The sequence below is a fragment of the Pipistrellus hanaki genome, assembly GCF_964339955.1.
Source record: "Pipistrellus hanaki genome assembly, chromosome: 3".
Taxonomy (NCBI): Eukaryota; Metazoa; Chordata; class Mammalia; order Chiroptera; family Vespertilionidae; genus Pipistrellus; species Pipistrellus hanaki.
Genome location: NC_140505.1, coordinates 80,935,740 through 80,957,283, shown reverse-complemented (window position 1 = coordinate 80,957,283; position 21,544 = coordinate 80,935,740). Strand labels below are relative to the sequence as shown.

Here is a 21,544-nt window from a genome sequence, read left to right as displayed (position 1 = left end):
CAGGGACATGTGGCTACTCCCTCTGCCTGGAGTGCTGGTCCTATCTTTTATCATCCAAGTACCTTTTTCTCCTCCTTCAAGGAGTAGCTCAGGTGTCCTCTCCTGCAGGAAGCTTTCTCCCAACCTCCCATCCCCTTCTTAATCTGGGTGAGCTTGCCACCTCTGTGCACATTTCATTGTCACACTCGCCCACTGTAGCTTTAATGGATTATAAATCTGTCCCCATAGACTTTAGGTTCTGTATCTTTGCAGTCAAGCATAGTGCATAGTGTCTGGTACACGGTAGGTGCTCCAAAAATGTTTACTCCTGTTGAGTGGATGGCAGAGAGCAATGGGAGGAAAATAAACCAGAGCAATAAAGCATCACTACAGAGACATTCGGCAGAGGCTGGGAGTAGAGGCCCAGCAGGAAGGCAGTGCACTAAGAGGGGCGCAGACAGATGGAGAAATGTGGCTGGGAATAGTCTCTTCCTTCCCAGGTGGGTTCTTGCATCTCTCAGCAGACAGAGCTTCCTGATGAACAGTCCTTTCTACCGAACACGTTTCACAGCAGGGAAAGGCATCCACTTTCACTCAGCCAGCCTGCATCCCACAGGAATGCAGACACATGCACCTCTGCTCAGACCCACACCCAGGCCATCCTCCTTGCCCTCCATAACGAGAAGGAGAGCCAGGAGCTGCAATGGCTGTTGGTTCCCAGGGTTTGTGATGCTTTAAATGACAGAAATCATTTCTTCCACCTTTCTGCTTCTCTTCAAGGTTAGATTATTTGCGTTTCCCTGACTTTGACCTCCACCTTATGATCTACAGAATAATTTTAATATAAATAAATTTATTTTAAAAATAGAATTATTTAATCATTATAAAATCTATCTGCACTATTATATACTCTCATAAATGTAATTTTTAATGGCTGCATAATATCCCAACACATAGACATACCTGAATTTAGGTCACTCATTGTTAGATTTTTTTCAACTTTTAACTTTATAAATTTTGCTAAGATGAATATTTTTAAACATAAAACTATGTTCACATTTCTGACTAGTTAGAAGAGATTCCCAAATGTGCTACCAGACCAAGAGTATAAATATTTTTAAAAAGTTTAATACATGTTACCAAAAATTTTTGGAGACTTTTACATCCAATCTTACAAAAGCTAGACTCTGTGGAGTGCTATAAAAATCAGGGCTAGAATCTGCAGGTCTCTCTTCACCAGTACATGACTGATACCTCCAGTCACACCAGGCAAGGTGAAGGTATGTAGGATAAATGTGCCTAAAGCAGAGTCACAGTAAGTCCTTAGACCATGAAGCCTCTTGAATGAAATAGTTGACCTTTCAGTTACTGCATTTTGCTCCAGGTTGAATGATGAGTGTTTTGATAAAGCTACTAGTAAATGTACTCTATCTCTAAGCTACACCTTCCTTTTGAGACCCTCAAATGGACATCCAGCTGTCTCCTTGCCCTCTTGTCCAGATTAAAGCATCGTGATATTCTCTCCCAGACCTGTTCCACCTCAAATATTCCTGGTCTCAGTAAATAGCATCACTGCCCACCCTGTGCTCCAGATAGAAACCTGGAGCCACTCCTACTGCAATGGCCAAGTGCTGCTGAATCAGCATCTCCTAAACAGTTTTTTTTTTTTTTTTGGCAAAGACTGTCTTTTGTTAGGAAAAGACACTGGTCTATGACATGACTACCCACCATGCACTGCTTTTAGTTGGGATGTTTTAATTTCAGATCATCTTATGTGGTTACTCTATGCTTCTGAGTTTTTAAGGCCATGGTGCAGGCCTCCCCTGAGCCTGTCAGGTTCCTAAACAGATTCCTAAATTGAATCCCTCTTCTTCCTCATGCCCTCTGCCACCCCTAAGTCCAAACAAAGGTCACCTTTTCTAGGAACACCAGCAGCTGCTTTCTTTCTAAACAGTCTTCTCACATCCATTCTTGTCCCCGCTCCATCCACTACACACTGCTGCCAGAGACTTGTTAAAATGGAACCTGTTACCACCCTGTTTACCCTCATCACTGGCTTCCCGCTGCCTGTGACAATGTCTGAGGTTCTTAACGTTGCCTGAAAGGTCGGCCTGCACTCCTCTCCCCTGGCTCTCCACACGGGCCGTTTGACTTCATGCCGCTGTTCACACTTTCCCGCGCCAGGAGTCACACTTGTTTCACACATTTGGGGCCTGGAATATCCCACCACCGGTATCTCCTCTTTTTCATTAGGGTGTCATTTATGTGCCACTTCCTCGAAGGCTTCTCTTTAACTCTGGACAAGGACAGCTCTCTTGTTATTGTCTCCCAAGGCACCTTATGCATGGCATCCAGCACTTGCAGCATATAGCACTTGCGACACTCATGATTGATTATCTGCAAGTTTTGGTTTAATGCTGATATTCCCATGACTGGAAGTTGGCTAAATTAAACATTATGCTTGTTTCACCTACGTAATCCAGCACTCATCAAATAGAGACTAGAGACTCAGGGTGAAAATATCCATCTATTACATTTTATATAAACCAGATTGATTGAAAGTCTCCATTGTAAACAAAAATTATGTTTTCAATTATTTGAATCTTCATATTTGTACTGAATTATGTCTTTCCTTGTTTTTGTTATTTGTTAGTTACTCTTTCACTTTCAATAATTTTCTTATCAGTTAATGAAAAAGTTTGTATTTAATTTTTCATTGATTAGTATGCTTGACAGATTTACATTTAAGCCCTCCCGTTTCTAATATGTTTATACTAATAAAAAAGTTTCTAAAAAGTAAAAGAAAAAAATATAAATTAATACTATGAGTGGTCAAAATCTGATATTTTCCCCTTTCTTCAAGTGAGTGTATGACTTTTTGGTAGAAAAATATTCTAATTTCTGCAATACTAGCAAAACACTATAATACTTGGCATTTAGCTCTAGAGTCTAGAAATAAAACCAGCAGAGGAAGCATAAGAACATAAAACTAGTTTATTAAGTCCCCTTAGACTAGTAAATGCTATGTCAGAGCCTCTGAGTATGACTACTAGGCAGATTCCATCACAACCCACATTTTTATGACCTTCTGTACTATAACAGAGTGACGGGGAATGTTATGGCCCTGCACACAGACCAAAAACGGGTCTGCTTCTGACTGTGGATCTGGACTGACCAGACCTCCAAGATCACTTTATGGATATAGGTTCATCTTAAGGTCTTTGTTTATGGAATAAGGGAGGGGGGAGGTTAAATCAATCCTTACAAAACCCCCTTTTCCAGAATTGTGTCTGCCCAAGTTTGGGACCTCTCAAGGGCCAAAATGGGCCTTCTACATAGGAGGAACTCAGTAACATGCTTGGACCACCATGGACTTTTTTAGACATCCTAGCTTTAAATGAGTTGTGTTATAGCCAGACTGGCAACGGGTAGATACTATTGTCCAGGAAAATTAGCAAGTTAAATATGTGACCTCCTACATTTGCCTTCATATTAGTTAGTAACCTTCTTGGGCCATATTCTGCCTTCCTCAAAGACACCTCATGATAAAATCACATGAAAATGCTTTAAACATTTTGAGAAAGACAAAACACAACGTCAAGGTAACATTTTATATTAGTAGCCCTGCACACATATCCATGCACCAGTAGCTTGCCAGTAGCTCACTGCTGCCCTTCAGTAGCTCTCTGCCTACTGCCCCTCCCTCATAGCTTGCTGCCCTGCCCCCTCCTGTAGCTCTCCGCTGCCTGCTTGTAGCTCTGCCCCACCCTCCTGCTGATCCCTGATCCGGTTGTTACTTGGTCGGTTATTACGCTTCATGGCATAACGACCATTTACATCTTTATTAAATTGAATTAGAACTAACTCGCAGTACAAGAAAACCCTTGGGCCACATCTGGTTCACCATATAGCGGTAAGAAGAAGCTACTTACCTTTTTTCTGACCTGAAGGCAGCAAAACAGAATTCAGAGCACTCCTATTAGCCATCATATGGTGAAAGCCTAACTACTAAAGAGCCAAAAGGTCAGGCTCAACACCACCTCCACCTAAACCAAATCTGGGAATTAGCCAGCCCATTATGGCTGCTTAGTCCACCACCTACATTTTTACCTTAGGTCTATCCACTCCTTGCTTCCACATTACCGCATTTCCAGGTACTAGCCTTCCAATTACACTCTCTACTCACTGTCAGAACAATCTTTTAACTTTGATCAAATTAACATATTTGCTTTTAAAAACTCTTTAATGGTCCATTACAAGAAGCAACCGGTGAATGCATAAATAACTGGAACAACAAATAGATGTTTTTCTCTCTCCCTTCCTCTCTCTAAAACCAATAAAACAAACAAACAAAAGACCCCAAATACCTCTTTAATGGTGTCTCACTGACATGCCCTCAATGATCTGAACTGACTCTCATTTCCTTTCTGGCTGCCCCTACCTCATACTCAGAGTTCCAGCCCAAAGAGTTCCTAGGTGTTCCCAAGAGAGCCACACTCTTGCAAATCTCCGTGCCTGGGACCATGTGGCTTTTTTTCCTGCCTATTTTCTTCTTACTTTTCCATGAATTCAACTCTTACTCCTCCCCCAAAGATCTAAACTCAAACCACATCTTCCCTGGGGAGGCCTTCCCTAACTCCCACTTGCATCCAAGTTAGGTGCCATTCTTTGTTCTCCGAGGCTTAGGGCCTGCCTCCCCACTGTCCTTGCCACCATGCACTAGAATTACTGGTTTAGCTTTTGTAAGAAATTTTAGGACAGTGACGGTGCCTTTTATTTCTGTGACTGAGAATAGTGGCTGAGATCAACGAGAGCTCACAGGTGTAAAGAGATAAGGGTCCAGGGCAAAAACCACAGAGACACAAAGGAGATGAGAAAGAGCAGTTGGAGATGCAGAAGAAAACTGGGAGACAGCACGTGTCACAGAAGCCAAAGGAGGCCAGTTACATGCAGGAAGGAATTGCCACAACGTAAAATGTCGCTGCTGGAAGGTTTAAGTAGGACATAGTTTAAAAAAAGTTCACTGGGTTTAGCAACCAGCAGGCCACTGGCTGGCTACCTTGGGGAAAGCAGTTTAAGTGGAGTGATGAGACAGGCCAAATTGCAGGTGGTTGGTAAGGAAATGGGAGATGAAGAATTTGAAGCAGCGAGGAAAAGTATATTCTCTTAAAGCATTGCTGTTTGTTGCAACATGAAGATTATGCTAAATGAAATAAGCCAGTCAGAAAACAAATACTGTGATTCTGTTCACAGTCAAATTCATAGACAACAGAAAGTAGCACGGTGTTTGCCAGGGCCTGGGGGGAAGAGGGGAGTTGGTGTTTAATGGGCACAAAGTTTCCGCTTTGCAGATGAAAAATGTTCTGAGATAGATGGTGGGTGATAGTAGCAAAAAAGTATGGATGTATTTAATGCCATTGAGCTGCACAGTAAAAAATAATTAAAATGGTATATTTAAGATTAGGTATAATTTATGACAATTTTTTAAGAAGAGAAAAAAACATTGATATAAAAGACATTGCTACAACAGGACATGGACTGAGGTTTTTGTTTGTTTTTATCAGAGAGGCAAGAAACCTTGGCATGTTAACAAACTGAGAAGTGAGTTAGTCAAAAGGGAGAAAAGGGAATGACTTTTAATGCGGAGACCCTGAGGAGACTGAGCCTAGGGCCAGAGGACAGCAAGCTCCTGCTCGAGGCAGAAGGGACAGACAGAAGGAGGGGGTAGAGAAGTTTGTTGGTGAGAATATGGGTGGGCAAGAAAAACATTTTTTTAAAGCTTCTATCTGATGATATCTTTTTCTTTGAAGGAAGTGGCTGGAATGGGAGCGAGTGGGGGCTGAGGGAAAGCTGTTAAAGGGATTGGGAGGAGTGTACTGAGGATCAGTACTCATGTGCAAGGGTTAAGAGGCAGTTCCTGACTTTGCCTGTGATGATGGGCTAAGACTCCCAGAGTAACTTGCAGCTGGGTCCTGATCCAGTCAGTGGCTGAGAGCACAAGGAGAGAGCGTGGATAGTGAGTGAATCATGGACAAAATGTACAGAGGAAGAACAAAGGGCCCTGAGCTGAGCATGATGGGAAGCACATGGCTAAAGGGGCTACACACTGGGAAGGAAGAAAAGATGGGCGGGGAACAAAGGGCATTGAGGGATCAAGGACAGACTTCTCAACAAGGGGAAGAGCAAGTGGAGTTGGAATAAGGGTTTGGGGAAGCAGAAGATTAGGAGACTGAAGTTAGCAATAAAACATATAAGTTTAAGATTCCTGAGGTGGGAGAGTTCTGGATTCCTACCAGGCCAGGATTGGCCAAGGTCTAAGTGGCTAAAAATAGTAATCCAACCAGAGAGAACTGAGTCCTAGCCACAGGGGATATGTTTCTGTGTAGAGATAATTCAGATGATCTTTTAAGAATCTTTTTCTCTGGGTTCAATTTTCTCCCATTCCTTCTTTTCCCTTTAGGAAATCCCTAATGACCTAGGTACTATCCCTTTTTACATTCTCATTCACCTACTTTTGTTCTTATATGATGCCTACACTCAATATTAACCTTGTTGTGTACTCAACCATGGGTGTAAGCTGCAGAGGATAAAGCCTATTAAAAACCATGAAAACAGGCAGTGACTTTTTTCCCAAGGTTAACATCACACATTAAAAATACTAGTAAAAAATTAATCATCATCACCTATTCAAGACTTTCAAAAGCTGTGTGGATATTTTATATTACCTTGTTTAAATGATTTTGAGTAGGCTAGTAACATAAAGGGAGCCTTGGTTTTAAACAGGAAAGAGCCCAAAAGAAAGGGAAGTTAAAGAAGAACTTTTATCTTTTCATACAACCTGGTTACCCCCATGACGAACATCTCTTTCATTTCACTTGTCTTGGAAGCGGGAGTCAGTCTTGCCCGCCATCTCCTAGCTCCAATGGTGGCAGGGACAGACTGAGGCAGCTGTCCTTCTGGCTTTCAGGGGTTTGTGCAGTTGCCACACAATCTCAAACAACGTCTCATTAACACATGCCAACCCTGGCTCTCGCCGGGGCAATGTGACAAAGAAGCAAATCACCAACATTTTCCAAATAGATTGAGTCCTCTTTTGTTTGTATTGATATTGAGAACTTTTGACATTAGATTCTAATGAATCATTCTGAAATCAGTTAAGTATATCACGTGTATCTTTGTATAAGCCCAAAGTGTACCCTGTCACTTTCACAACTTATCTGAAATCAGAACATGCAGCACGTGTGAGCTCCTGAGAGAGCAATGGCACATGGATTTTGCTTTCAGTCCCACCTGTATGTCCTCTGAATGTTGTGACCAGGGTGCAGTTTTCTTGCTCCAGTTTGAGGATGGTTACTTGGCCTGAATGGTCACCAATAAACACATGCCGGGTTTCAACATCGAATCTATCATATAAGCATTAAGGATTTTTCTCGAAATTGAGTGGAGGGATTTATAAAAATAATAAATGTAAGAAAGATACAAAAGTGGACATAACAAAATGAAAAGACAGTATTTGTGGACAGTAAGACTCAACATGACAAAGATGGCAATTCTCACATGAATTTATAAATTTATTATAATTCCTATAAAAATATCAACATGTTTTCTTCCTGGAGTTAGATATTTTGATTCTAAAGAAAAACAAATAAGCAAGAAAAGCCAGGTATATTCTGAAAATAACAGTAATATGGCATACGATGGAGAAGGCTAGCCCTATCAGATATTAAAACATGTTATAAAGTTTATTTAATTAAAAGTGCAGCACAGATGCATAATTGACAAATGGACCACTGGCATAGAACAGAAAGTCTCAAAATAGACCTAAAAGCATAGAGAAATTTGTTACATGTCTACTAAAGGTGGCTCTTCAACTAATAAAGATAGATTTTTTTTTTAAAAAAAGGAAAAATTATATAGGATTTGTATTTCACATTATATATCAGGACAAATTCTATATGAATTAGAGATCTAAAAAATTAAAAAAATATGTGTTCTATATGGACGAGTTCCTTTATAACCTTAATGGAAAAAGCTATTACTATCAAAAACATAAACAACAAACAAATACAATAAGCAAAGTTAAAAGACAAATTGGAAAAAAAAAACATTTGCAAATTAGGCCACAGAAGACTCAAATCTCTAATATATAAAAAGAACAATCAAGAAAAAAGAACACACCATAAGCCTAATAGAAAAATGGGCAAAATATAGGAATAGTTCAAGAAAGGAAAATGTTGCTAGGCAAATCAAGCATTAACCTAGCAGGTCTGACTGCTATCCTTTGAAAGGTTGTCTAAAAGGCTGACATGGCATCTGGGAACTTGGATTTCAGGAGGGTTTCTGCCATTAACAGACAAGAGTGGCTAACTGTGCCTCAACTGCACAAACAATATGGTTCATGACCAACACCCACTTTCCTTGTGGGAGTCTGGAAGTTTGGTGCATGCCACGCAGAGGCCTCCTATGTGACCAGCTGAGTCTCTAATGAGATTTCCTGCTTGATAATGCCTAACAATAATCCTACCTCTAGAGACCTATCCAGAAATACACTGGCAAAAATACAAGACACATGACAGAGGCTACTCACTCTGTATTATGGTAACAACTGAAGTTTGAAAACAACCCAAAAGCCCATGAAACGGGGACTTACTAATTTAACTATGACATACCCATGCAGAGGGAGGAAAAAAAGACCTCCATAAGCAAACTGACATGGAGTAACTTTCAGGATATATTATTAAGTGTGTGTGTGTGGGGGGACCAAGGTATATAAGAGTTATATGCTTTACTACCTTTGTGTAAAAAAGGGAGAAAATATAAATACTAGTATAAGTGTGTGCATGCTCATACTTAGAAAAGAAAACCCTGGAAGGATAAATCAAGATCTAACAAAAATGGTTGCCTATGGAGAAGGGAGAAACAATTGAAGGTACAGAAATGAGAATGAGACTTCTCTCTTATTATAGCATTTCCATTTTATAATCTTGTAATTCGTTTACACATTAAAAATATTTATAAAATTAAAAAATCCCCCAAATTGACAATAATGTAAAATGAATGAACCTAATTATCAAATTGGTGATATAACCACATAGTTAACACAATTATTTCAAGTGACTTCAAAGCACAGCATTTTGACTGTGCATCCTTCGTAGAACATATTTAAGGACAATGAGAACTGCAAAAAAATCTAAAACCTCATCCAGTTTTGTTATTATAATATTACTATTATTATTTTGAAACAATACTATATGCACTGATAATTTACTTATTTTATAAGAATATTCATACATATATTTTCTAGCTATCTCTAAATACTATTCCTCACTAAAAGAAGTGGCTGATTGCAGGAGTGGGATGGAAAGGTACAGATGAACTTAAGACAGTTGTGCAAAAAGCAAGGAAATGATCAGAAGCTGTGGGGGTATAAAAAAGACACAGAGATGAATCATGTCTTATTGGCCTAACCCTAAATCCAAATCACTTATAAGTTTAGTTTTACTTTAGATGAAAACTTTAATAACCTTCCCTCCCAGGCTCTTTACCTTGGTCTTCTCTCTTTTTATCTCCCAATATGCTCTATAGCTGGTAAGAGGGGGAAGGCAAAATCTTTTTCAATTTGAATTCAGTTAATAAACTTAATTGCTTATACAAAAGAAAAATGTCTATATAGGTTTCATGTTAACAACGCTTTAAGAACTGCTGAGAAGTGTGGCCACATTGCTTCGTTTTAAGCTTTCTACTTTCTTCCCCTTTCCTCACATGCCATCCCGTGAGAAGACCTGCCCCTCAGGCTTGTCAAGGTATCCGAGAGGCAGGAGCGGAGCCATGTCTCCACCGAAACTGAAATGGCAGATCTGTCACTGTGGGAAAACTACACACTCTGTGACAGCCCTGCCACCCCTTGTTGTCTGTGTAAATACAGTACTTTGTCCTTCATTTGTAAAAGATCCAGTGTTAGAATTCTTTGGTGTAAATAAACGTTTCGTTTTATTTATCAAGAAAATAAAAAGACACAGGAACCAATATGATGGGGCTCTTACGGGCCAAAGATGGGACATTAAGAGCATTAAAAAAAAGAGCAATTTATTAAAATATAATTAATATTATTGTCTAAAAGACAAACAAAATCTAAGAGTTTGTAAAAGATTCCCACTGGAGGTATCCATGGCACTAAATATCCAAAAATGAGCAACAAGAGAAATAATTAAGAATTTATGTTGCTTTTTGCTGTGCTAATTGTATTTCAGGATAATCAAATAGCCCTAGTTAAATGAGGTAAAGTCCTACTTTATAGAAGAATTCCAACTAATACATGTGCAAAAACGATAGGATTACAATGTTACCATTTTGTGACATCAGTGAAAGAACTAGTTCAGGCAAAGATCAGTAATTGAAACCATTACATGAAAAGCTAATGGGAAGGACTGCACTGCAGGGAGAAGCTGAACTACTGATCAGTCTTGGCCTCACTGGAAGGGCAACAACCCACACTATGCGCTTCTGGTTGTGAAGCAACATGGAGCACAACACAATTACCAAATATACTTAACAAAAGTTGAATCTGAACTGAATCAAGATTTCAGAGGCAACTTTCCGTGTACAGAAAAATATGGGACAAGGGTAGGCAAGAAAAGGAACAGGTTAAATGACAACACGAGGAAGCAGAGATTAATTTAGTATATGGGACTGTCTACAGGAGAACTGATTCAGTACCTCCACAGCGGCATATATCAAAGGGAGGTGCAGTCACTGCTCTAGATTGAGATTGAGGAGATATGACAACCTGACCCAATGTGTGGACCTTGTCTGGACCCAATATAAAACAAAATCGCTGCAAAAAGCCATTTTAGAAACAGTGACATTTTTAAATGGATCAATTATTCAATAATATCAAGGAGTGATTACAAAATTTTAGCAGTAATATGATTATTGAAAAAAAATCCATAATTTTTAGAGGTGCACATGAAGAATATAAGGATGAAATGACATAAGGTCTAGAATATGCTTAAAAATACTCCAGCAGCTGAGACCGGTGTGCCTCAATGGATAGAGCGTCGGCTTGGGGACTGAAGGGTCCCGGGTTCGATTCCGGTCAAGGGCATGTACCTTGGTTGCGGGCATATCCCTAGTAGGGGGTGTGCAAGAGGCAGCTGATCGATGACTTTCTCTCATCGATGTTTCTAACTCTCTATCTCTCTCCCTTCCTCTCTGTACAAAATCAATAAAATATATTTAAAAAAAAATACTCCAGCAAAAAGAGAAAGCAAAAAAGGATAGAAGAATTAACAGTAGATCTGAGTGATAAATATGTGGGTGTTCATTATATTATCCTTTTTTCCAATTTGGTACATATTTTGGAAAATTTCATATTAATACATTTTTTAAAATAATGAAAGAAAACAAAGCATAACAAATGTTTCCAGCATCAAGAACAAGGGAGAAAAGTAATATTCTACAAACAAGTATATATATATATATATATGTGAAACTCTATTATGATTTATATGAAACTAGAAGCCCAATGCACAAAATTCGTGCATGGGAGGGGGGTTCCCTCAGCCCGGTCTGCACCCTCTCCAATCTAGGACATCCCTTTACAATCCAGAACCACTAGCTCCTAACTGCTCACCTGCCTGCCTGCCTGCTGCCTGATCACCTCTAACCCCTCTTCCTGCCTGCCTGCCCCTAACTGCCTCTGCCTCAGCTCCCGGCCTAAGCTGCAGTCTGGCCTCCCTGTGCAGGAGGCAACCTGGAGGATCAGGGGAAGGCACCGCCCCCATTACCCCTCTGCTGCTGCCACTGCCAGCCTGAGCCTGGGCCTTTTGCACCTCGGCCCACGCAGCCACAGCCACTGTGGTTTTGTCCAGAAGACTTTCGCCCTAATTAGCATATCACCCTTTTGTTAGTATAGATAACCCTGGCTGAGGAGGCTCAATTTGTTGAGTGTTTTCCCATGCACTGAAAGGTCTTGGGTTCAATGCCCGGTTAGGGACAAGTGCAGGAGGCAATGATTGATGTCTCACTCACATGAATGTTTCTTTCTCTCTCCACCCCTCTTTCTTTCTCTTGAAAGAATCAGTAAAAAAAAAAAAAAAAAAAAAAAGGCATGTCTTCAGGTGATGATTACAAAAAAGATTTATACAAAATAAGATCATTTATATTTATCTTGATTGATTATAAGAACAAAGATTTTTAAAAAAAGACTAAATGCCTAGTAGTCTTTACTATTGTAGGTAAATAATAAGATTTTCTTTAAAAAATATAAACTCAACAAATGCTATTTGGAAGAGGGCTGAAATAAAATTATAGTACAACCTCAAAGCCAGAGTGATAGGCATTAAATATGACATGAGGAAATATGAAAACCAAGATAACCTTAATATCTTTTCAGTACTCTTTCCCAGAACAGGAATAGATCTAAGAGACTACTTGGTGGAAAGACATTTCACTATGTAGGGTGACATCTTGAAAATATCTCCAACATGAACAGAATGTTAAAATGAAAAGTATCTTAACTATTTTGTGGAAAATGTGATAAAAAAAAAAAAAATGTCCAAATGACAGGACTGAAAGGTGAGGCTGGATAGTGTCCTGACAAATATACGAACTATGAAGTGGGGAGGGAAACAGTTTCATTTCCTAACTTCAACTGCCATGGGACTTCTGAGAAATAGTTCCATTTTACTGCATCCGGTTTTGCAGAGAAGTAGCTAAAAGATTATCAAACTCAAATTCTATTCCTGATTCTCAGATAACAGTCATGTGACCTCGGAGAGTCACGTAAGCTATTTGAGCCTCTCTGAGCCTTTAGTTTCTACATTATGAAAATTGAGAATTAGTTCTTTTTTTGTTTTTACTTTACCTTACTGTATTCCTGGTGAACAAAGTTAACATTAAATAGAAAAACTACATAAGCCCTTAAGGACTGCAAATGTAATTTATTCTTTTTATATCCTTTTCTGCATTATTATTATTATTTAGACCACTTAATATCTGAAGATTCAGATCTTCAGCCAACACAATCAAAGATTTTGAAGTTATTGAGAAAGAATTCAATTTGTAAACTGGTCATTCTCTGTCTTCCTTTATCCATCTACTTCATTGCATATTTACTCTCCACTAAGAGGCCTACAAAAGGGAGACTCTGGTAAGAGCAGTGCTGTTATGCCATCGATGTGCAGCACTGGAAAATTACCAGGAAGTATATGCTCCTAGGAATAAGAGCTGGCACTGTGGCTCCAAAATTAGAGCTAGAGAGGCAGAGCTGGTGGAAGTAACGGAATCTTCTGCAAGGGTCTGTCTGTCTGTAGTACTACAATTCCCTTCCATCTTAATAGCAAGATTAGATTGGATAGTCATGGATACTGGGAAATGAAGCCACAGGCTTTCATACACACACACACACACACACACACGCAAGCACGCACGCACGCACTTTACTTGATAAAGCTACATGGTTATGGCCAAAGGAAACAGTCAAAAAACAAGGGACAAAGGCTACCAAAGTCAAGTCAAGTTTAACTTTGTGTTTCATTTTCAAATAGTTTAAAAAGTAAACTAGCCCTGGCCAGTGTGGGTTGGTTGAGAATCATCCCGTGCACTGATTCCCAGTCAGGTTGCAGCTCAATCCCCAATAGGGAGTGTGTAGGAGGCAGTGGACAGATGTTTCTCTCTCACATTGATGTTTCTCTTTCCGTTCTCCACCATCTCTAAAATCAATAAAAACTCCCTAAGGGCAAGATCTTTATATTTCTCTACACCTTGGGTTGGTTAGTGATATAGAAGATAAATCACTAGGTGTGGCTAGTAATAGAGAAGCCAGCATATTAAGACCAATTATATTGGTACCATTAGTTCTGTTCTTAAAAGAGTAACGCAGTATGATGGGAGGAACAACAGTCCAAGCAGAATCTAGGTTCTAGCGGTGATTTTCCTACATCCTTAGCTGGGTCACCACACAGAGGATCCATGGCAATCCCTGGGCTTCAGCTGACTCATGTGAGGCATTGTACGGGGTGAACTCAGGCTCTTTCAGCCCTAACACTATAAGAAATCATTAATGTGTTGGCAAGAGAATTTGTGCCAATTCATTTACTTTAAAAAGTAAACTCTGGAATTTCTTTTATTAACAGGTAGTACCACCCTCTCAAAGATAAGTTGATTCTGTTCTTCATTTGTTATTGTCCTTGCTTTTGGTCTTCTTTGTAATTTGCCATTTTACAACCTTCTATGAAAGCTATCTTAATTTCTTCATCTTGCCCTTCCAGTGAGGGGGGAAAAAGTGACATTACCCCATACACACAAAAATGCAGCTACTGCAAAGAAACTGTAAGTATTTCTTCAGACTGCTGAGAATTGCTGAATAAGCAAGTTTACAAATAAGGTGAAAATCTCAAAGCAAGTCTTACTATTTCTTCTTACTTTGGCTGACAAGTGATCTGTTCCCACCTATTTTCTTATTTGCCAGAAGGTGATGAGAAGTCTATGCCTTTTAAATCAAAGGCAGGGTTCTTTATTCCTTACAATGGTAGCACCATCCAAACTTATTAAGCCTGCTTGCAGGAGCCCAGATGTGAGGATTACTCAGCATAGTAGGTGTTCACACTGAGCACATGGTCCTTAGACTTGGGAGACAGAAATAGTACCACTCTACAGATCATGGAAAAGTCCTGGGCCTATAACAAAGCCTATAGATACCAGCTGACCTACTCAAGTCCTGGCACGGTAGCCTCTCAAATATTTTTTAAATGAATAGGAATACTGTGGCTCTTCTGCCAGGCACCAACGGGCATATTCACAACATTAGTATCTATGTGTAAATTACTTCTGTACAAAAATAACAGACTGTATTTCAGTGATGGTTTTATCCTCCCGTCCTGCAATTGCTTATGACAGCTGAGACTCACAATCTGGGCTGTGTTCTACCAGATGTCAGGCTTTGGACCACAGAAGATCACAACCTATTTTCTTTAGGTGAACTGAGCTCACTTTACTCCTCCCACATGAGGATTTGTTCATTAGAAAAGTCTATGGGCATCTTAATCAGCAGGCTAAGTCAGCAAATAAAAAACTTTCTGAAAGAAAGCAGCTAAGTTCCCACCAAGGAGTTTTCTCCAGCAAAGGATACTGCAGGCCCGAGGCCACAGCACCGGTGCGATAGCCTCCCAGGCGCTGCCCGCTCTCGGAGCAGTGCCAGGCAAACTGCTTGTCTTGTCCCGTGCTCAGCACCCATTCCAGCTCCAGGACAAACAGGATCATCGTCACTCTGCTCTGATGTGCTGAAAACCAAGAGGCAAGAAAACAAGCCATAAGTATCCTAGAGGAGGCTGTAAGCATGGCCCAGAGATGTGCTGTTCCCTTCTCCCCTCCCAGAACAAGTTAACACAAGTAGAAAAGGGGTTCTCAGCATCAGTGAGGGCATGCCACTGTAAAGGGGCACGCCCCCATTCTTATATATGAAGTCTGGCTTATAAATATACAACAAAGTTCTAGATCAACTGTCTGTAAGAAATCAAACTCTTGGAATGGAGGGCAGAATTAGGCCCAAGTGCTAAATAAAAGTGATAATGAGAACATATTTCTCAGGGTTGCTCATACACAAGAGTAACAACATCATAGGATTATCGCATCACACAACTTCAGAGTTAGAAGAAACCACTCATGTCATCTACTCCATCTCCCTGGGGAACTGAGGCACAATACAGTTCAGTATTTTGGTCAAGGTCTAGCACATTGCCAAATAAAATCAGTAAAATATTTGCTTTCTTCTTATTATACAATCCCAGAGGGTAAGGAAGAGGGGTCTGTGGCCACTGAACAGAGCTGACTGGAACAGAGATTAACATCCTGGAACCTGGGCTGCTTGGTCCAGCCTGGTGAGTAGACTGATCACAGGTGTGATGCAATGACAGAGAAGACAGCAGTTTCCCATTTTGATCAGCTGCCCTTTTCTGTGTGTCTAACAAGTACTAGGTACTTAAATATATTATCTCAGTTATAGTGACCGATCTTGCAAGAGTGGGGGAGGGGAGGGGTTGCCTCATTTTACAGACCTTACTTAGCCTTGGAAAGATGGCCCTTTTGGATTGACTCCTGAACACTACACTCAGAACCAGAATGAATACCCACAGGACAGTCATTTCACCAAATGCCTGATGTCTTAAAGTCTGGTAGTTGAAGCGTGAGAATCTAAAGGGAAGCAATAGAACGACTTCTCTACAGTAAATGTCTGCTTTTCAGAGTATAAGCCACAATCAAGATAAAACATCTTTAACTAAAAGAGTGACTTCCTGGAGAAACTCTGAAGATTTTGTCATGTCTGTGTCATCAGATGTCTAATGAAGTCCCACCAACAATGGGATAAAAGCAAACTCTCTAAAGCAGTGGTCGCCAACCTTTCGGAACTCACGGACCACTGGCTGGCAACTACTGCTCTAATGAGTCCAAGTGTACCTGCATCTATTTTAGGCAGAACATGGCTCCCAGAACTTTGCCCCTTTTCCTCATGAAGGCACCTTTGACCTCCTATTTATTACTTTCTAAGTCCAAGGGGAAGACAGTGGCCCACAAAGTAAGGAGGGGTTAGCGGCGGGCGGGGTGGGGGTGGGGGGGGGCGGGGCGGTGTTAGCCCTCTGAGCTGCCGCCATGTGCCAGAGGAGAAAGAGCAGTTCAGGGACTTGTTCAAAGGCAGACACCCGATGAGTGAGGAAGCTGGAATTAAAGCCCTAGTCTCTCTGCCAAGTTGGGTTTCTTTCTCTGTGTCAGGCTATGACTCTGAAAAAGAAAAAAAAGCCAAACCCCCCAAATCAAACACATCCTCTTTTTAGGGTGACAGAATTCTTTTATTAAAAAAGAAATCTTTTAGAGGTCCATACATATCATTAAGCTTCAGAAACCTGGGCTTGAAGCCTATGCTTCTTGAATGGCAGTGGTGAGAAAGGACATCATTTGAAGGGAAAGCATCTAGTTTCTCACAAGTAAGTATGATGTTAACTATAGGTGGTGGTTTTATGTTTTGTTTTGTTTTTGTCCATATCTCCTTATCAAGTTGAGGAAGTTCCCCTCTATTTGTAATTTGCTGAGAACTTGCTTTTTTTTTTTTTTTTAAATCATGAATGGATGTCAGATTTTATCAAATGCTTTTCCTGCATCAGTTGGTATGATTTTTTTTTTTTTCTTTAGCCCTTTGCTGGAATGGATTACACTAATTTTCAAATGCTGAACCAGCCTTGAATATCTGGAATAAATCCTACTTGGTCATGGTGTATAATTCTCTTTATATATTATTGAATTTACTAGTTTTTTTTTTTTAAAGGATTTTACATCTTAATGTTTATTGAGATAAATTTTGCATAATATAGAATTAGCCATTTAAACCATTCAGTGGTCTGTAGTATATTAAAATGTTGTATAGTCATCATGAAAAATTTTCCAGAACATCACCCTCAGCCCTAAAATAAACCCATATCCTCAATTTCTCCTCCTCCCATATCTGGAAAACCATTAATTTACTTCTGTCTCTATGGATTCTCATATTTTTTTATTATCTCCCTAGAGGCCTAGTGCATGAAATTCTTGCATAAGGGGTGGAGGTGTGCCCCTAAGCCCAGTTTGCACTCTCTCCAATCTGGGACATCCCTCTCACAATCCAGGACTGCTGGCTCCCAATCGCTCGCCTGCCTGCCTGCCTGCCTGATTGCCCCTAACCGCTTTTGCCTACCAGCCTGATCACCCCCTAACCACTCCCCTGCCAACCTGATCGGTGCCTAACTGCTCCCCTGTCGGCCTGGTTGTCCCCAACTGCCTTCCCCTGCAGGCCTGGTCATCCCCAACTGCCCGCCCCTGCCAGCCATCTGTGGTGGCCATCTTATGTCCACCTGGGGGTAGCCATCTTTGAGCACATGGGGGTGGCCACCTTGTATGTTGGAGTGATGGTCAATTTGCATATTACTCTTTTATTAGATAGGATATAAATATAATCATACGATATATGATCTTTTGTGTTTAGTTTCTATTAGCATGGTTTCAAGTTTATCTATATTATAGCATGTATCAGTACTTCATTCCTATTTTTATGGCCAAATAATAATTCATTGTATCAATATACCACATTTTATTTATCCATTCACCATGAATGAAAATTTAGGCTGTTTTCACTTTTTGGCTATTATGAACAATGTTACTATGAATATTTGTGTACAAATTGTTATCTGAATACATGCTTTCAATTCTCGTGAGTATAGGAGTGGGCAAAAGTAGTTTACAGTTGTAAGTACATGAAACTGAGTTTATTCTTGTATTATTACTTATTAATAACTGTATTATTTATTATGAACAACTATAAACCTACTTTTGCCAACTCCTGTATAACAAGGAGTATAAATACTATGTTTAACTCTTTCAGAAACTGACAAACTATTTACCAAAGTGGCTACACCTTTTTACATTCCCACCAGCAGTGTATAAAGGTACCAATTTTTCCACATCTTTTTCAACACTAGTTCCCCCTCCACCTTTTTTGAGAGGAATTGATATTTATGAACTGATGAACTATGTTTAAGATATTCTACTAAGAAATTTTATATATGCAATCTTTTTTATTGTGGTAAAATAAAACATATAATTTACAATTTTAACCATTTTTAAGTGTACAATACTGTGGCATTAAATACATTTACATTATTGTATAATCATTATCACAATCTACTCTCCAGAACTTTCTCATATTCCTAAATAGAAACTGTGTACCCATTAAGCACTAATTCCCCATTTACCTTCCCCCAGCCCCTGGCAACCACCATTCTACTTCCTGCCTTTACAAGTTTGACTACTTTAGGTACCTCATATAAGTGGTATCGTACCATATTTGTCTTTTTGTGACTGGCTTATTTCACTTAGCATATGTCTTCAAGGTTCATCCATGTTGTAGTGCGTGTCAAAATTCCTTTATATGTACATAGCACATTTTCTTCCACTGATTGGATATTATGAATAATGCTGCTATGCACATGGGTATACAAATATCTGTTTGAGTCCCTGTTTTCATTTCTTTGGGTGTAAACCTGGGAAACCTCACTTGGTTGTGATGTACTATCCTTTTTATATATAGCTGAATTAGATTTGCTAACATTTGGTTAGATTTCTTCCATCTATTTTCATGGAGGATGTTGGTCTGCAGATTTTTTTTCTTTTTCTTAAACTGTCTCTGTCTAGTTTTAGTGCCAGTTAATGCTGAATTTGTAAAATGAGTTAAAAACTTTTATTTCTTCAATTTCTCAGAGTTTTAATTGTTTTTTTCCTTGTTTTGGCAAAATTCACCAGTAAAGCCATCTGGGCCAGGAGTTTACCTTGTGGGAAGATTTTAATCATAGACTCAATTTCTTTACTAGATATAGGACTATTAGGATTATCTATTTCTTCTTGAGTGACTGTAGCAGTTTGAAATTTCAAATATTTGTTTACTTCAGGTAAGTTGTAATATTTGTTAGCATAAAGTTGTTCATAATATTCCTATTTTCCTTTAAATATCCCTAGAATCTTATATAATAAAGAGGTAATATGCAAATTGACCATCATACCCTTGCACAAGATGGCCACCCCCAAGTGGTAAAAAAATGGCTGTCCCATGTCATCACAAGATGGCCACGCCCATGTTATCACAAGATGGCTGCCACTATGTTATCACAAGATGGATGCCACAGATGGCCAGCAGGGGAGGGCAGTAAAGGGGTGACCAGGCCAGCAGGGGAGGGCAGTTGGGGGTGATTGGGATGGCAGGGGAGGGAAGTTGGGGGGAACCGGGCCTGCAGAGAAGGGCAGTTGGGGGCAACAAGGCCGGCAGGGGAGGGCAGATAGAGGTGAACAGGCCTGCAGGAGAGGGCAGTTAGGGATGACCAGGCCAGCAGGTGAGGGCAGTTGGGGGTGATTGGGCCAGTAGGGGAGGGCAGTTGGGGGCAATCGGGTCGACAGGGGAGCAGTCAGGCATCAATAAGGCTGGCAGAGGAGTGGTTAGGGGGTAATTAGGCTGACATACATAAACAACTAGGGGCAATCAGGCAGGCAGGCAGGTGAGCAGTTGGGAGCCAGCAGTCCCAGATTGTGAGAGGGATGTCTGACTGCCAGTTTAGGCCTGATCCTTGTTGGGTCCCAGATTAGAGAGGTTGCAAGCTAGGCTGAGGGATACCCACCCCTTCCAGTGCATGAATTTTGTGCACCAGGCTTCTAGTCTATAATAATATCACTACTCTCATTCCTAATATTGGTAATTTGCATTGTCTCTATCTCTCTCTCTGACTAGAGATTTATCACTTCTCAAAACAAAAACACAGCCTTATCTACTCCGAGGATGAAAACCATTCTCAGCAATCCAACTATCTACATTTCAGAAAATGTCACCATCACTCTGAAGGGATGCACAGTTACTGTGAAGGGCCCCAGAGGCACCCTGGAGAGGGACTTGAATCACATCAATGTAGAACTCAGTATCCTTGGAAGGAAAAAGAAGAGGCTCCGGATTGACAAATGGTTGGCAAATGGAAAGGAACTGGCCACCATTCACACTATCTGCAGTCACGGACAGAACATGATCATGGGATTCTGTTACAAGATGAGGTCTGTGTATGCTCACGTCCCCATCAACATTGTTATTCAGGAGAATGGTTCTCTTGTTGAAATAAGAAATTTCTTGGGTGAAAAATACAGGGTTCAGATGAGGTCAGGCATTGCTTGGTCAATCTCTCAAGCCCAGAAAGATGAGTTAATACTTGAAGGAACAAAACTGAATTTGTATGAAATTCAGCTGCTTTGATTGAGCAAGCTTCAACAGTTAAAAACAGGAAATCAGAAAATTTTTGGATGATATGTACATTTCTGAAAAAGGAACAGTTAAGCAGGCTGATGAATAAGATCTAAGTTGTCCAGCTATAGCACCAGCAAGATGCCGAATGAGCTGAAACCAGTTTGGCTCAGTGGATAGAATGCCGGTCTGGGGACTGAAGGGTCCCAGGTTTGATTCCGGTCAAGGGCATGTACATTGGTTGCGGGCACATCCCCAGTAGGGGATGTGCAAGAGGCATCTGGTTGATGTTTCTCTCTCATTGATGTTTCTAGCTCTCTGTCCCTTTCCCTTCCTCTCTGTAAAATATCAATAAAATATATATTTTTTAAAAAGATGCTGAATGATTCCTCAGACTTATTTGTGACATATATATTTTGTTAATCCTCACTGCAGGATATTTTTCTATTGATTTTTAGAGAGAATTATATCAGTTTTTTAAAATATTTTTATTATCTATCTAGTTATTAACTCTTTGCACTCCGCTGTCCCCTCTCAGAAGACATCGGAATTCTAGCATATCACTCGGATGTCCCCTCTCAGGGGACATTGCAGTTTATTAGTGATTACGGGGAATTGAGTTATTTCAACGCAACGCAAACTTGAGACATGCATGTTTCCCTGAAGTTTTATCTTGAAATGGCACAAGAAATTAAATCAAAATATCGTAAAATTACTAAGATATATACAAGAAATGTCAGCGGGTTTTGTGTCAGAAGAGAACATGAG

General features: G+C 40.1%; 1 protein-coding gene and 1 pseudogene across 3 annotated transcripts in view; one reads left to right on the top strand and one right to left on the bottom strand.

Annotated features, from left to right (window-relative positions):
* The window catches only part of WDFY2 (WD repeat and FYVE domain containing 2), a 170,568-nt gene that overhangs the window by 34,683 nt on the left and 114,341 nt on the right, over window positions 1-21,544 (bottom strand). For both annotated transcript variants that reach the window (XM_084879439.1, XM_084879440.1), the window contains 2 exons: window positions 15,110-15,260; window positions 7,270-7,382 (listed from right to left, as the gene is read on the bottom strand). In XM_084879439.1, the coding sequence (XP_084735565.1) occupies window positions 7,270-7,382; window positions 15,110-15,260 (264 nt within the window). The remainder of the gene's footprint in view (window positions 1-7,269; window positions 7,383-15,109; window positions 15,261-21,544) is intronic.
* On the top strand, window positions 20,258-21,094 carry LOC311619013 (large ribosomal subunit protein uL6-like; annotated as a pseudogene). Its single transcript has one exon. The product of its transcript is annotated as a large ribosomal subunit protein uL6-like (transcript).